General features: G+C 47.4%; 1 protein-coding gene across 4 annotated transcripts in view; it reads right to left on the reverse strand.

The window, feature by feature from the left end:
• CA11 (carbonic anhydrase 11) overlaps nucleotides 1-15,135 on the reverse strand; it is a 26,553-nt gene continuing 11,418 nt past the window's right edge. For all 4 annotated transcript variants that reach the window (XM_053263571.1, XM_053263573.1, XM_053263574.1 and 1 more), the window contains exons 3-9: nucleotides 11,904-12,052; nucleotides 11,100-11,285; nucleotides 9,910-10,005; nucleotides 8,684-8,756; nucleotides 6,167-6,321; nucleotides 4,791-4,956; nucleotides 1-1,034 (exon numbers count right to left, since the gene is read on the reverse strand). In XM_053263571.1, coding sequence (XP_053119546.1) covers nucleotides 1,000-1,034; nucleotides 4,791-4,956; nucleotides 6,167-6,321; nucleotides 8,684-8,756; nucleotides 9,910-10,005; nucleotides 11,100-11,285; nucleotides 11,904-12,052 — 860 coding nt within the window. In that variant the 3' untranslated portion in view covers nucleotides 1-999. The remainder of the gene's footprint in view (nucleotides 1,035-4,790; nucleotides 4,957-6,166; nucleotides 6,322-8,683; nucleotides 8,757-9,909; nucleotides 10,006-11,099; nucleotides 11,286-11,903; nucleotides 12,053-15,135) is intronic.

Raw genomic sequence — 15,135 nt, forward strand, 5'->3', positions numbered from 1 at the left:
CTTGTTTGGAAAATTCTTTTAATTAATAATATTCATCCTTATTCAAAAGATGGATTCTTTTGGCAACAAAATTCTGCCCTCCCCTGCTTCCCAGCTAAGCTTTTGAAGGCCATTTAGAAATGATCATATTCTGGTGTGTGTCTGTTCCACACAAACTTCCATAGATATACAAGAATTTGAGGGAGGGCCCTGGCTGGTAGTATTTCTCCAGATTCCTTCAAGCTCCCACAGAAAGGGGGGTGAAGTCGCATATGTATGTCTCTCCCAAAAAGTAAAGGAAAAGGGCTCAGAATTTCTGAGGGTGTTTCTGTATGTCTCTGTGCCCCCTACAACTTTCTGAAATTCAAGGCATTCATTTTTGTGGGGCATAGGCCTTCTTTAATTTTATTTCCCATGGCCCCTGAGGTTTGCAGAATGTCTCACAACTGTCTTGGGATGCACTCTATCACAATGACAATAGTCTTGCGCTTATTTGTCCTACCAAACATTCTGCAGCGTGGGCAGCCTTTGGGGTGCAGCCTTCTGTCAAATACAGCTCAACTGGACTGTACAACATTTGGGGTACATTCTTTCTCCCTAACACCTGGGATTTGTAGAGATTTTGAGTATATTTGATGTCCAGATCAAAAGTTTTTGCCTTGGGGAAAGCAGGAGGGCAATTTCAGAGGGCAAGATTCTAGTGCTCAAGTTTCCAAGGTCCCCAATAATTTTTGAGATAAAGCTTTTCAACTGGAGCATGCCACATTCTGCTAAGAAATTGCTGTTATCTCTTTTTTCTTTTAAGCCTCTGAAAGATACATTGAGTGTGTGTATGCGGCAGCGGTGTAAACACCCCTGATACAAACACAACAGTGTGGCTTGGAGGCATCCCATATTATTCTCCTTCATATGGGTGGGGGGAGGCGTAACAGTCATCCAGAGGTGAGGACTGTAGCTTCCTCAGTAAGACATCAAATATTGAGGGAGCAACAACCACCCTCAAACATTCACAGACCCCAGCTACAACGCAGTTTTGGGAGGCCGTGCACCATCCACTGTAAGAGAGAAGAAAAATGCAGGTTAGGCAAAGGATTTGGAAGTGACTGCTCCATATCTCTCATCAATTGCTGTTCCTGGCCCTATTCACACATTAGTCCTATACTCATGTTATGTTGAGCATTTCAGGGCTATCCTTACACTCTGGCATCTGCGGCAAATCAGTCAGTGTGGGGCCCCTTCCCGTTAATTTTGATGGGGATTGGAAGAGTGGGGCCTGGGGCAAGTGCTCTGTGCACTTGCGCGGGGCATGCTGGGCCTTCTGGGGTTCGGGAGGCCTCTGAACCCCGCCGCCCCAACCAGCTCCATCACAGAGCTGGAAATCATGTGGGCAGCTGACTCAGCTACCCAGGATGGGCTGCCTGCTCATGTGTCAGGAGGCCCCCTGATCCCTGCAGCCCCAGTTGGAAAGGGTGGGTCAAGTCCGCTCTCCCCACAAACCCCTCATGGCACTTCACACTGCTCGTGTGAAGCGCCTCAGTGTCTGAATAGGACTCCTATTTTAGCTCTATTCAGACAGTGGTCTCCACACATGCAGTGTGGAGAGCCTTAGAGGATTCTGTAGGGAGAGCGGGGTCGGGGTGCGTGGGGCATTCTGGGGAGATCTTCGACGCCAGGAGGCTTTCTGTAGCCTCCTGGTCAGGGGTCTCCTCGTGAGTTGCCACAGCGCAAAACTGCACTGTGGCAACTCACGATCACAGAAATGGGGTTAGCTGATCGCTTGCTCCACTAACCTCATTTTAAGGGAGGGGTATTTAGGTGGGCTAGCTGCCACTGAACCACCGGCCTCACTCACGAGCCCAGTGGTTCTCACGACCACCCAAAAGTGGGCTGGGCTCCCTTAGCCCGCTTTCAAGCGGTTGTGAGAATAGCCTCATTATGTTGTATAAGGTACAGATGTCTATGTGCAGGTACATGTTTTTGTGTGAATGGCTGTACCTGTGTTCATTTAAAAAGTGAACCTGGGCACAGATTCCATAAAATGAAGTATACAGATAAGTGTACTGTGGTACTTGTATTCAATCTGACATGTGACTAACTGTACTTGTGCACAATATACACACATTGTACAAGTGTTGAACATAACGTGTGAATAGGGGCTTTTGCCTCTATTGCCTTTTGGGCATGCCTTGTTAAAATGGTGTTTGGTTTGAGTTGCTACTTGTGTTGGCAACCCTCCCTGAGTCTCTAGCAATTAAATCTCTCTGAGGGGAGGAGAGATGCATTGGGTTTCTAGTGCACATGCATGTAAATGCACATTGCATGAACATAAAGCATGCCCTGTACAGTCTACAATTTCACACACTGCAGCTGCTGTGGTATATTTGACACAGTTGATAACAGCTTTTGGGACAATTATGTTTTCCTGATAAGCTGCAGATTGGGAAATGGGATAGAGCTGCCTGTTCTGGATGTGGTTACACTCCCCCAGAAGGAACAGATTTGCAGTTTGGGAGTACTGCTGGACCCAACCCTCTCTCTGATAACTCTGGTGGAGGTGGTGGCCAGGAGAGCTTTTTATCAGCTTCAACTGGTTCGCCAACTGCACCCTTTCCTGGAAGTGAGTGAAAGTGAGTGATCTTAAGACAGTTGTGTACAGGCTGGTAACCTCCAGGCTTGACTGCTGCAATGCACAGTCACTTCAGGTGGCAATTGGTGAAGGCGGTGGCAGGGCGACTCCTCCGCACACTGCCTCACTGGGTTGCTGTTGCTGCCCAGCGGCTGCTAATTTCCCTGCTTCCCTACCTCTTGAAAAAACAGAGGGCTGAGATCATAATTCCTGTTGTTCCGTTCCCACCCACTACCTGTTCAAAGGGCAGAGAGAGCAAGAAATTAGCAGCCACCCAGGAAGGAGGAGGCCTGAGCTGGAGGGCTGGCTGATGCTGTTGCTGTCCCTTCACCAGATAAGGAGGGGTAAAGGGTGAGGATTGGACCAGGGTTCCCTCTAACAGGTATTCCCAGATATTGTTGACTACAACTCCCAGAATCCCCAAGCAAAAGCCATTGCAGCTGGGGATTCTGGGAGTTATAGTCAACAATATCTGGGAATCCCTGTTGGAGGGAACCCTGGATGGGACATGTTAGGTTGGGGGAAGAAGAAAGGGGTTGGAGTTTATGTTGGAAGGAGCAAGAAAGAACACAGTTTGTGGCAGGGACAGAAACTGCTTTCTTGGCTTGCTGTCTGCATCAGGGAGTAGAAAGGAGACGGGGCGGGGGGGAGGGAGATGTGTTGTGTGGAGAGATAACTTGTTGGCACATACTGAGCACCATAGGATGAGGGCAGTGCTCTCCTGTCTCTTCAGGTGTCAGTTCATCTTGGGCTGGGCCCCTTAATTAATCTTTAACTCAAAGAAAAGGCACCCTCTTGGATTTCAGATCAGTGAATTGCTAAGTATATGGACAGAGCATGCAACAGGTAGAGTAGAGCCTGCACCCCGCACATGTCGTGGGAATGTTGGGAGGCCTTGGGCACCCAAAAACCAGTTTGAAATGAGTCTAGATAATCAGTTTCCTCCAAGAGTGCCTGGAGCTGGGAGGCCACCAGCCTCTCAATTACCTTGTCTGAACAAGGAATGCTGGAGACAGGCCTGTACTTACTTAACTCTGAGGGAATCAATGCAGATGTCTTCAGAAGAAGTCTAATGATTGCCTCCTTAAGACAAGGAGGCATCCTGCCTTCCCTCAGAGAAGCATTTATAATCTCTACCAGGCCTTCTACAACAACTCCCCTGCTGGAGAGTACAAGTTGGACAAGGGTCAAGAGAACAGGTGGTAAGATGCACCATTCCAAGCAGCGGTTCTATCAGGTAGCATTCCCCATGTTTTCCAATGAGAGAGTTTCCCCACATTTTCCAGGACAGTAATCAAGTTTTCCAGAATTGGGGATTTTCTTGGTAATTTGAGTGAGTTCTGGAACCTACCTGCGAAAACCGCATGTTTCCATCTTTCGTGGTTTGGTCTGGGAGTTTCATGTCAGTCAGTGAGTGAGTCAAGTGTACATCTTGAGTTTGCAAGTGTATTAACATCTTATGGCTCTGTGACTCTAGTCTTTTTATAGCTCTGTGAGGGATCATTCCCCATGCTTTGCAATGGGAGAGTTTTTCTGCATTTTCTGGGGTAGTAATGCATTTTTGGGTTTTTTTGGTTGTTTTTGCTAGTCTCGGTGAGATCTGGAACCTACCTGTGAAAACAGCATGTTTCTATATTTCATGGTTTGGTCTGGGAGTTTCATGTCAGTGAGTGAGTGAGTGAGGCCCAAGCAGCTTTTCAGCGAAACCAGAAAAATCACAAAACAAGCCTGACTAGTGAGGGTGCTGATAATTTTATGGCAGCTATTTCTAATGCCCCTTACTGAACTATAATCCCCAGGCTTCCCTGGAAAAGAAAGGCCTGTTAAACCAGTTGCTGGCATTTGGTTAAATAATAAAGTTTTGGTAATTGATAATAATTCAGTTTGTAAATGGTATAGACATGCCCCAAGGATAGTTTACACGACTGTGTGAAAGCTTGTAGGGTTGGGTTTTTGATGGTGTTCAGTTAGCAAAGTGTTCCATAATAATGGGGCCACCACAGAGAAGGCTGCTGCATCTCATCATTCTCACCTCTTTAAGAGGGGAAACTGAACACACAAATTCTCAATGGAAAAGGGGCCTGTAAGGGGACAAGTGATGCTTATAGGGAAGTGGCCCATCCCCTACTATGGCCTAGTAGGTCAGGACATGGAAGGAAAACATCTGGATTTCTGGACCTCATACCATGTAATCTGTAGTTGGCCCCCTTGCAACGTCGAGTGGGACGCCGCAGATCTCTGTTGCTCCGGAGGCTTCGATGCAAGAGGGGCTGAATGGGTCTTGAATTGTCACTCATGCTCCGGAAAATCTGAGAAGGAAGGTTCTGGCTGAGGAGGCGGAGAGAATGTATCTGGGGAAGAGAGAGGTGGGGAAAGGACATAAAGAGCGACAAAGGACTCTTAGGTTCAAATACTGCAGCCACATCTAGAGAACTGTATGCAGTTTTGGGCACCCCGCCTTGAAAAAGAGAGCTGGAAAAGGCAAAACAAGAGGCAGTCAGAGTGATCACAGGACTGAAACATTTTCCCTACGAGGAAAATCTAAAGTGTTGGACCTTAAAAAAAAATTCAGAAAAAAGATAAATGAGGGGCACAATTACAGAGGTTTATGCAATTATGTATGGAAAGGGGATAGAAGCTCCCCCCACCCGATTTTTCTTTTAACACTACAATTCAAGGCCACCCAATTAAATTTACCGGTGGTGGACTCAGGGCAAAGAAAAGGAAGCCCTTCATTTATGGAATCCGCTGCCACAAATGTTGACTGCTTTAAATGGCTTTGAAAAGGGAATAGTTGAATTAATGGAGGAGGAGAGATCCATCGATGATCATTAGCCATGAAGGCTTGTAGAACTTCCTTGTTCAGAGGCAGTGTATCTCTGAATGCTGGTTGCTGGGGAGGGGCATCAGAAGGCTATTGCTCATGCCCTGCATTTTGGCTTCCCAGAGACATCTGGCTGATTTATTGTGGAAAGCAGGACACTGAAATAGTTGGACTTTTGTTTTGTTTTGTCTGATCCAGCAGGCTCTTTTTATGTTCTGAGGGAAGGCAGAATAATCCAGTGGGCTAAGGAAAAGGGTCTGGGAACAGGGGCAGATTTACCATTGGGTGACCATGCACAGTCAACACAGGCCCCGCAATGGGACCAGGGCCAGGAGGGCCATCTAATGAGGTCAGGGCAGGCCAGGAGGGCCACCCAATGCGGTCAGGGCCGGAAGGAACTATCCAATGGGGCCAGGGCTGGGGGAACCACACACCACTTGCCTCTGCTTTCACCCACTCTCTCTCCCTCTGCCCTCATCAGCACTGGCAAAGAGCCAGTGCTCAGGCTAATTATGTCACTGCCTGGCAACATGCACTGGGTGGTGAATGTCATTATTCCATGCACTGGGTCTTTGCTGGCACCGAGGAAGGCAGAAGGAGGGAGATGAGCAAGGAGGCAGAGGCAGGAGCCGCCACACCATTCCCCTGGTGTCTGGGAATCAGGACTTCTGGGTTTTAGAGCAGTGACTGGAGCACTACGATTTGTCCCAAATTAAGATACTGCCACAAAGACCCACCTGTACTGAGGTAATGTTGATGGGTCGGTCAATGAGGATCCAGGTGACTGTTTCATAGCATGGAGGGGTTGACATGGATCCTTGGTAGGTGATGAAGCCAAATGTCTCAGGGTAAAGGTCCTCCAGATTCAGATCATGGAGAAGATATGCATCATCTGTCATGAAAGAAATATACCTTAAGTACATAAAGGGAGCCCTGGGGAATGTTTTTTTTAAAAAACAGATCTGTCTACTCCAGCATTGTCTTGCTGACAAAGGTGCTTTCCAGCTTAGCCGCTCAAAAGCAGCTAAATGCCTTGTTCAGGCAAATCGCAGCCAAAACATAAAACCTGCAGGGGGAGCAGTCTCCCGAAAGCTAACAACCCAGAAAAACAACACCTTTTTTATGCCAGATAAATAACATCATAGCACTAAATCGCAGTGATTAAATTCGAAATAAGGCATCTGACTTATGAACGGCACCCTGCGGTCAGCGTCGGGACTGCGGTGTCACAACACAGGAAGTGTGGAAGCACACGTCAGAGAAACGTCCTGACCCTGTTTTAGGATCTAATCTGGAAAGCACTAAGGCCAGCCCAATTCTTCTAGGACAGTGCCAAGCAGGGCATGAAAGTAACAATCGGGGTTTTTGTCCACAGTATCTGGAATCCAGAGGTATACTGCCCCTGAACATAGAGGTTCCATTTACCTATCCTGGCTAGTTAGATCTAAGCTAATGGCCATCTTCCCTCACCTGGTGACATTAAATTCCATAAGTTAACGGCATGTTATGTAAAGAAGTGCTCTCTTTTATTTGACCTGAACTTACTGCCAACCAGTTTTCATTAGGTGACCCTGAAGTCAAGCATGATGGAGGGACAAAGTTTTCTCTTTATTTACTCTCTTTGAACCATTAGTAATGTATAAAACTTGTCAGCTCCCCCAGATATAAAGTTTTTGGGGTACCAACCCAGTGTTGGTGCATTGGGCCCCCTGGGTGCTTTCCAGATTACACGCTACAACAGGGGTAAAATGCTTCAGACTGGCAGGATCATATTGAAAACGACCCCCAGAATCTCAAACTCCACAACAGGAAAAAACAGCTCCCCCCCCCCCGATGCACAAGCAATGTTGTAGCACTATAATGCAAAGATAAAATCTGAAAGAAGGCATTGAAAATGTGAAGGGCACTTTGCTGTCAGCACAGGGACTGGTGTCACAACACAGGAAGTATGGGAGCATACTTAGCAGATCCGTAGTGACACTGTTGTAGGGTTTAATTTGGAAAGTGCCCGGGAGCCTTTTCAGACGGTGACTTTACCGTGACTTGACTTTGGGAGGGTGTGTGTGTGTTCACATATTGGCCAGATTTACCCAAGTCTGTGCAACATTTCAGAGAGCACTTCACACACAATTTGGGTTTCCCCCTCCATACTGGAACCTAGCCCAATTTATGTCAAGGGTAAAAAAAATCCTCTTTTTGTGTTAGAGTATCCGTTATGCCCAGAATTTGCAGTAAAGCCTCGTGTTAAAACTACAGTAAAGCTTGCTGTCTGACAAGCCTCCTGGGAGTTATTTGCACTTGGCTTCAGGCTTCAGAGTAAATGTTGAGCAAAGCCACTTCGAAGTACACTCGCGGCATTGAGGGAAGCAGTCCCTCCATATCTGCTCTCGGTTTTGTTTTGAAACAAGTCCACATGGCATGCACCACGTTTTCCTTCTAGCCAATGGGGCGGGGGGAGAGTTTTTTAAAGAGCTATATCTGCATTTCTGAAGAGAATATGCCTCTTATCATGCTAATGACTGTACGTCAGTGCCTCTCCCATTTGCTCCGGTGTTTTCAGAAAAAGTAGCTTAAAGCCAGCATTCAAGAAACCTGGACATACTTCGAGATAAGCTAGAATTTGCATCACAAAGTCCGGTTTGTGAGTGGAGTGGGTCCAAAAATCTCCAAGGGACTTGGACGTAAGTTTGGCTGGTGTGTGAACGCACACACTCTCTTCTGGAGGAGATTCGGGGCAGAAGCCCTGTGTGTAAAGCCTCCTGGTGCTGTGCTCCTGACACGTCCCCTCTAAACTGATCAGTGAATGGCGGGGGGGGGGCCCTCAGCAATGGCTGGCAGGCGACTCCTTCCCCCTCTCCCCCACCCAGTGAATGGGCCCCTGTGCCATCAGAGGAAGCTCTGGGAGGAAATCCATTTGCTGAGGGGGAGAGCAGGAGAAAGCAGCACCACAAGTCACTTGTGTTCTCCCCCTCCCTCCCCATCTACAAATGCAAATGTCTCCGGGGGGGAGGGATATTCCCATTTGCAGATGATGGGGAGGCAAATGGGAGGAGGCCATGACAGCACAAGAGACTGCCAGCAGCACTGCCTCCTCCCCGCACCCCAGATATGGTGCCTGAGGCCTTGGCCAACACCCGACATAGATGCTAGCCCGGCACACACACCCCCTTCACCCTTAGCTTTCCCAGTCCCTCCTGAGTGGCTATTTTCACCGCGGCCCCTCTGTCATGACCCCTCAAAGTTACCCCACTCACTCTTATAGGAGATCCGGGTAATGGTCTCTCTGTTTAACAGCCTGGTCAGGAATGGGTTGGGGGTAGGCCCGATCTGCAAAGAGAAATCAGTTAAAGGCCCTGTAAATCATCTGTCTGATTTCTACCCCTCTTTCTTTCTTTCTTTCTTTCTTTCTTTCTTTCTTTCTTTCTTATTAAAACTTTTATACCGCCCTTCCAAAAGGCTCAGGGCGGTTTACATTAAAACACCATTAAAATCAGTTAATAATTAAAACAAAAATTATAAAGCATAAAACAATGATTAACCATTAAAAACATCATAAAACAACAATTAAATAATCAGAACAATTTAAAAACAAGTATTAAAAAGCTGAGAAAGCCTGGTTGAAGAGATGTGTTTTTAGGTGTTTTCTAAAAATTGCCAGAGATGGGGAGGATCGTATCTCAGCAGGGAGCGCATTCCACAATCTTGGGGCAGTGACCGAGAAGGCCCGTCTCTGTGTAGCCACCAAACGAGTTGGTGGCAACTGGAGACGGACCTCCTCAACTGACCTCAGCCGCTGGTGGGGCTCATAGCGAAGAAGACGCTCTCTTAAATACCCAAGGCCTAAGCTGTTTAGGGCTTTATAAGTTACTAGTATTTTTCAGCCCGTTGAAATAACGGGCGCTAGTTGCCTACTCTGCCCTCCCCCGCCGCCTCCTCCCAGCCGGACCTTCCGCCTTCCGCGGTGGTTTTGGGTGGGTGGGGGCCTCTGCAGTGGTGCTGCCCGCCGACGCCACCTTTGGCCTTCTGGGCGGGCGGTGAGTTCCGCCGCCGCCAAGAGTGCCGCCTGCCAACCCGCTGGACCCGCCACCGCCGCCTCTGTCCTTTTTGGCGGGTGGGCCAGACCCGCCGCCGCCTCTGCCTCTCTTCTCCCCGCGGGCGGGCTGGACCTGCCGTCACCACCTCTGCCCTCCCCGTGGCCGCCTCCAGCCTCCCCTTGGCTGGGCTGGCCAACATGGCCGCCTGGTGCCTGCGGCCGTTTCTCCCTTGGCCGTTCTGGGCATGCGCAGAGCGCATGCCCAGAACAGCCGAGGGAGACACAGGCGCAGACACCAGAGGACACGGGCGCACACCCAGGCACTTTATTATAGAGGATAACTAGCACTTTGTATTTTGCCCGGAAACCTATTGGCAGCCAGTGTTTGAGCCAGCCAGGGCAAGTTTGATGCCCTATAGAGGAGCAGGTGGGGGAGGGGGGGCTCACATTGGCAAAGATGGAAATGACAGCCAAACCATTGGGGTTGCGCGAGGCCTCTGAGATATTGGGGTACAGCTCCTGGTTGTAGTGGATCAGCTGCACCTAGAGGTGAGGGTGAAAGAGAAAAACGTGTTGACAAACACAATAGTGAATGAAGCTGACATTCGGCAAGTATAGAACGAGGGTTCTGGCTGCTACGACCTGAAGGGCCCTGCCCCACAAATCCAAGCCTGAGAAGGCAACAAAATTACTGCAGCCCAGCTCCACAGCTAGAAATGTGTGGTGAGAGCATTTAAAGAGGATGGGAACCATCACTGGCCAGAACTGGGCCTGCCACCCAAAGAGCTCCAGAAGAAGGAACACATTCTGTGATCTTAATAAAATGACATATTACATATGTTAGAAGAACACAGCTGGGGCAAACCTGACCCTCCAGCTGTTGTTGAACTGCAACTCCCACCTACCCCAGCCTGTGGCTGGGGATGATGGGAGTTGTAGTTCAACAACAGCTGGAGGGCCACGCCCTTTTTAGAACACTAAGAGTACTTTGTTAGCCCCAGGTCAAAAAAAAAGGAACAAACTGTGATCCTTATTAACTTGAAAAGGAACACTACATTTTCATCTTAAATAAGGAACAGGTGGCAAAGCTAACATAAATATAGATAGCCTAATATCTTTTAAAAGCTCTTCTAGTATTAAATTGTAATAAAATAAAATGTAATGGTATCCGTTTTTTTAAGACGGACTTAGCACCTGTCAGGACTTCAACAAATAAGGACTTAGCACCTGTTCTTTCTGGGCCTTTGCAGTCATTGGCCAGAACAAAGGAAGGGGAGGGCAGATTTCCTTCTTGCTCAGCCATTGGGCAGAATATGACCCGCACACTTTCCCTTTTAGCTCCACAAGTTCCGTGTGCACAGTTTTGCAAGAGCACTCTTGTGAAATTGTGGGCAATTATGCAGAGTTGCAGGATGAGCAGCCATTTCCCCCAACAAGAATGTGTTGGCTTTATTTCCCCAGTTTGCGCGAGGGCCCTCTTGCGCATCTACACACACACATTCCGTTACAAGACAGACCGAACCCTGCACAGTATGTCAGCTGATAGGAATAAACCGGCCCTGAGCTCAGAGTCTTGTTGAATACACCCGACTGTTTTCATCGCTCTTCAGGCCGGACTGAGCAGGGGCTGGAATCACCTCGGCAGAAAACTCCTCGCCATCTATTCGGTGCTCAGAGCCAAATCCGTCTTCGCTTCCAAAGTGGAGGCGCAGCTCCTGGAGGCGGTGGCTATATAGCAGAGGGCCTCCGGAAACATTGACCAGCTGCAGCGGGTCTGGGCGGAAGGAGACATGCCGCCCTGTGTTGTACATGGTGCCACTGATCTGGAGGGGAAGAGAGCAAGGCAGAGGCTGACATCCAGACTAATCGAGCACTTGTGCGACAGCATCACACTAGTGCAAAAGGGCCGCCTAGCTGTGCTAAGTCACAGTAATGGCACCATTGCACTCTTCTGCAAAGTTCCCTGCAAAACATATGAGACGTGCCACCAGTTGGGCACCTGGATGCACTAGCACAAACACATGTGCACCAGTGCAACACTAAGCTGGAATGCAAGCTCCAGATAGCACAACTAGTTAGCACAACAGCCTTGCACTAGCACAAACACATTTGCACCCATGCTTTGTTTGAGGATGCAGATGTCTGTATATCTAAGTGTGAGGGTGCAGGGAGAGGGGCAAATCCAGTATCATGGATTATAAATCCATTCCCTGCTCAACCCAGACATGAACTCACCATTCCCTCAGCCTCCTGATCTCACCTCACTGGGAACAACAGCACTGACTTACATTAAAAGGGTGTTGGCACGGATACTGAGATCATGCATATGTCGCACTCTGAAGAATCAAAATACGCTATATTATTACTGCATTCCTGAGCATAGTTACTGGGAAGGAAGATGTAGAGCTTTCACAAAAGCGCATCATCACACACACACACACCTGTATCTTCTTCCCGCCGATGCTTAGTCGAAGGGGTGGAAGGAAGGGGTCGAATACCATTTGGCTCGTGTTCACATCCACGGGTGACTGGCGTTTGCCAATGGTGCAGAGGCTCCAAGCTGAATTCACCAGGCCCCAGAACGGGGGACCTGCAAGAGAGCAACAGAGAGCAAACGCGTTCTAGGAGTAAGCCCTGCTGAGTCCCAGCTCAAGTCTTGATTAAGAGCCAGGGAAATATACATTTTTATTCAACCCTCCTCCCAAAAGCAATTACAGAGAAGGGAGAAGTGGGAACAGTGGAAGGAATGTTTCACGAGAGGACCAACATGGATTAATGTGTGTGTGTGAGGTGTGTGTGTGTGTGTGTGTGTGTGAGAGGTGTGTGTGTGTGTAAGTGTAAGTAAGTGGGGTGTATTTGTGTGTACATGCATTTGACCACAGCTTCCAGCATTTAAAATACATGGTTATTGGTTATAGACATTGGAGACTATTTTCGCAGCACTCTTGGTGCTCTCTCTCTGTCTCCCCCAGAACTGGGTTCATATGTGAACACTGTTCATGTGTAATAGAATGTGGAAAAGAAACGAAACACATTTTCTAGCCAATGTAGGTTTTAGATTCACATTGCACATTGGGGTAGGGTGGGGTGGGAGGAACTGGCTAAGCCTCACATGCAAAACCTCCCTGTGTCTCAAGACATATGCAACTATGATCACAGAGAAGCAATATGTATATCCCTGGTTCTCAGCATAAAGGCACTGGCTGGCATCCAGACTAACAGTGTGCTAGTGCCTAGTGCAAAGCAAAAAGGCACCCACACAAGGTCACACAGCTGAGCAGACGCTGAAAGTCGTTCAGTCTTTTGCACTCTTGGTCTACTTGTGCAACAAGGAGGGATGTCACTGGTTGCGCAAGTGCACACTTTTGTAGGACTCTTCCAGACAGCAAAAAAAGGCAGGATTAGCAAAGCTTTTCCTCAAGTTCCGCATGAGATCTTACTCTCCAAAGAGGTGCTCTTGCAGGTTTTTACTCCGTTTTCCAGCATGATCTTACTCTCTGCACACAGGCACAGCAGGGAACCTGCACAATTTTCACAGCGCCACCTGCTGGCCAGCTCTTGCATTCTGAGAAGAACCTGTCCCTTTCCCCATTCACCACAAAAGTAGTGGGTGGCTTCTTCCCAGAGTGCAAGAGCTAGCCAGCAGGTGGCACTGCAAAAATCACACGGTGTGTGTGTGTGTGTCTGTTTGGCACATATACAGAGGGTAGGATCACACTAGGAAGGAATGCAGAAGCCTGCAGAAGCATCTCTCTTGTGAGTAAGATTGTGTTTGGAACTTGCACAAAACCTTTGCAGACCCCACATTTTATTACTGTCTCAAAGAGCTCACTAGTTTGTAACACAAACTCCCATCTTTGAACTGTTTCAGTCTGTTAAATCTTGGTTTTATATTGGTTTTGGATCAGTTTTAATCTAGCCTTCATTTAGTCTTTGGTTTTAGATTAATTTATGGCTGTGTTTCATTGTAGTTGTGTTTTGTTTTGAATTATCTCACTTGTATTGCTTTCTTAACTAACTTGATCCTGCTTTAACAAGGAAAGGCAGAATATAAATAAATGAGGTGGTAGAATGCTGAGGTGGTGAAGTGGACTGTACCACTTCAGATTGCAGGTGGGGGGATACCAATTTTGAATGCTTTCCTTGTACAAAAAACACCACATCATGCAAACAGAAAACTAGCACATCAGGGAGGAAGGTTCTAACTCTGTCTCCTCTCTGCTGTGGTAGTTTCCTAGTTGCATAGTGTTTTGTGATGTGACTTTTTAAATATTTTTTGTAATATAGAGCAGCATTCAAAAATCCTCTGCCTGCAATCTGAGTGACACAGTTCATTTTACCATCTCAGGATTCAGCCACCTCATTCTGCTGCATGTGCAGTCTTGGCTAAAGTGTGTTGCTTTGTATTAATCAGAGATATGTGTATGTATACAGTGTGTGAATGTATAACGTTGATGCAGGCCACACATGAGAGAGCTTTGACTAGACTCTGTATATGGAAGTCGGTGTCAGAAAGATTATTTGATTCAGGCTGTGTGCTTGTTTTAATCACCCACATGAATACATGCCTGAGTATACATGGAGTGTGTGTGTGTGTTGTATACATACTATACATAATCACTGAAAGTGAATTTTTGGCAGGTTGTGTGCATGTTTTAACTGTGTGAGTATATAAATTTGTCTGATGTGAGGGTGCGTAATAACCAGGGGCAGATTAAGCTTTTTGCCACCCATAGGCAAAAAGGCTTTTGCTGCCCTTTTACCTTGAACAAAAAAGTTTGCCTTTTTTATATAAGGTAAAAGGAGGGACTTTCTCCTTGCCCACTCCACCCTTTTTGCAGCCACCACTGCCCACAGAGAGGGGTGGCAAAATGTGAAGAGGGGCAAAATTTGCTGCTCCTCAAATTTTGCCACCATAGGCAAATGCCTACTCTGCCTCCCCATTAATCCACCACTGATACTAACATTATTTGGTGTGTTTGTGTATGTGCGCACAGCATGTGTGTTGTACATATTCCACACACTATCACTGAAAGTGAATTTTTTGCAGGTTGTGTATTTGCTTTAACCACGTGTGCATAAAATATGAATTTGTCATGTGTGTGTGTAAGCATGCACACATAAAAATGGTGTATGTGTCATACATGTACTACACACTGTCACTGAAAGTCAGTTTTTTGGTAGATTGTGTGTTTGTTTTACCCGTGTGTGTGTGTGTGTGTGTGTGCATTTGTTGTGTGTGCACGCACGCACACACCTAAAAACATGATTTAATAAGCTCTGCGTGCGTATTAATATGGTAGAGAAATAGTTTTATATCAGCAGGCACAAAGGCGAATTTTAGTAAAGCAATATGTCTAGTCTCACCTCCCTTGGTGTTCCTTCATCTCTGTGTGTGCAAGCACGCTCGTTTCATTCCTCATCCCCGCTGTGGTTTCTGTATATTTTTGTATTCTCATCTATAGCCGTGTGCTTAATTGATTTCCCTTCTTTCTCTAGGCATGAGGATGCATTCTGGCCCTTCCCTTCTCCACACTCCCCAGGCATGAAAGGACCCCATCCTAACCAGTCCTGTTCCCCCCCATTCCCACAACAAACACCCACCCACACACTGTGACCCTGTTTCTCTTTGCCTTCTGCTCGCTGCATCACCGGAGCAGGCGAGGGAGATAT

Source organism: Hemicordylus capensis, chromosome 6 (assembly GCF_027244095.1).
Source record: "Hemicordylus capensis ecotype Gifberg chromosome 6, rHemCap1.1.pri, whole genome shotgun sequence".
Classification (NCBI taxonomy): Eukaryota; Metazoa; Chordata; class Lepidosauria; order Squamata; family Cordylidae; genus Hemicordylus; species Hemicordylus capensis.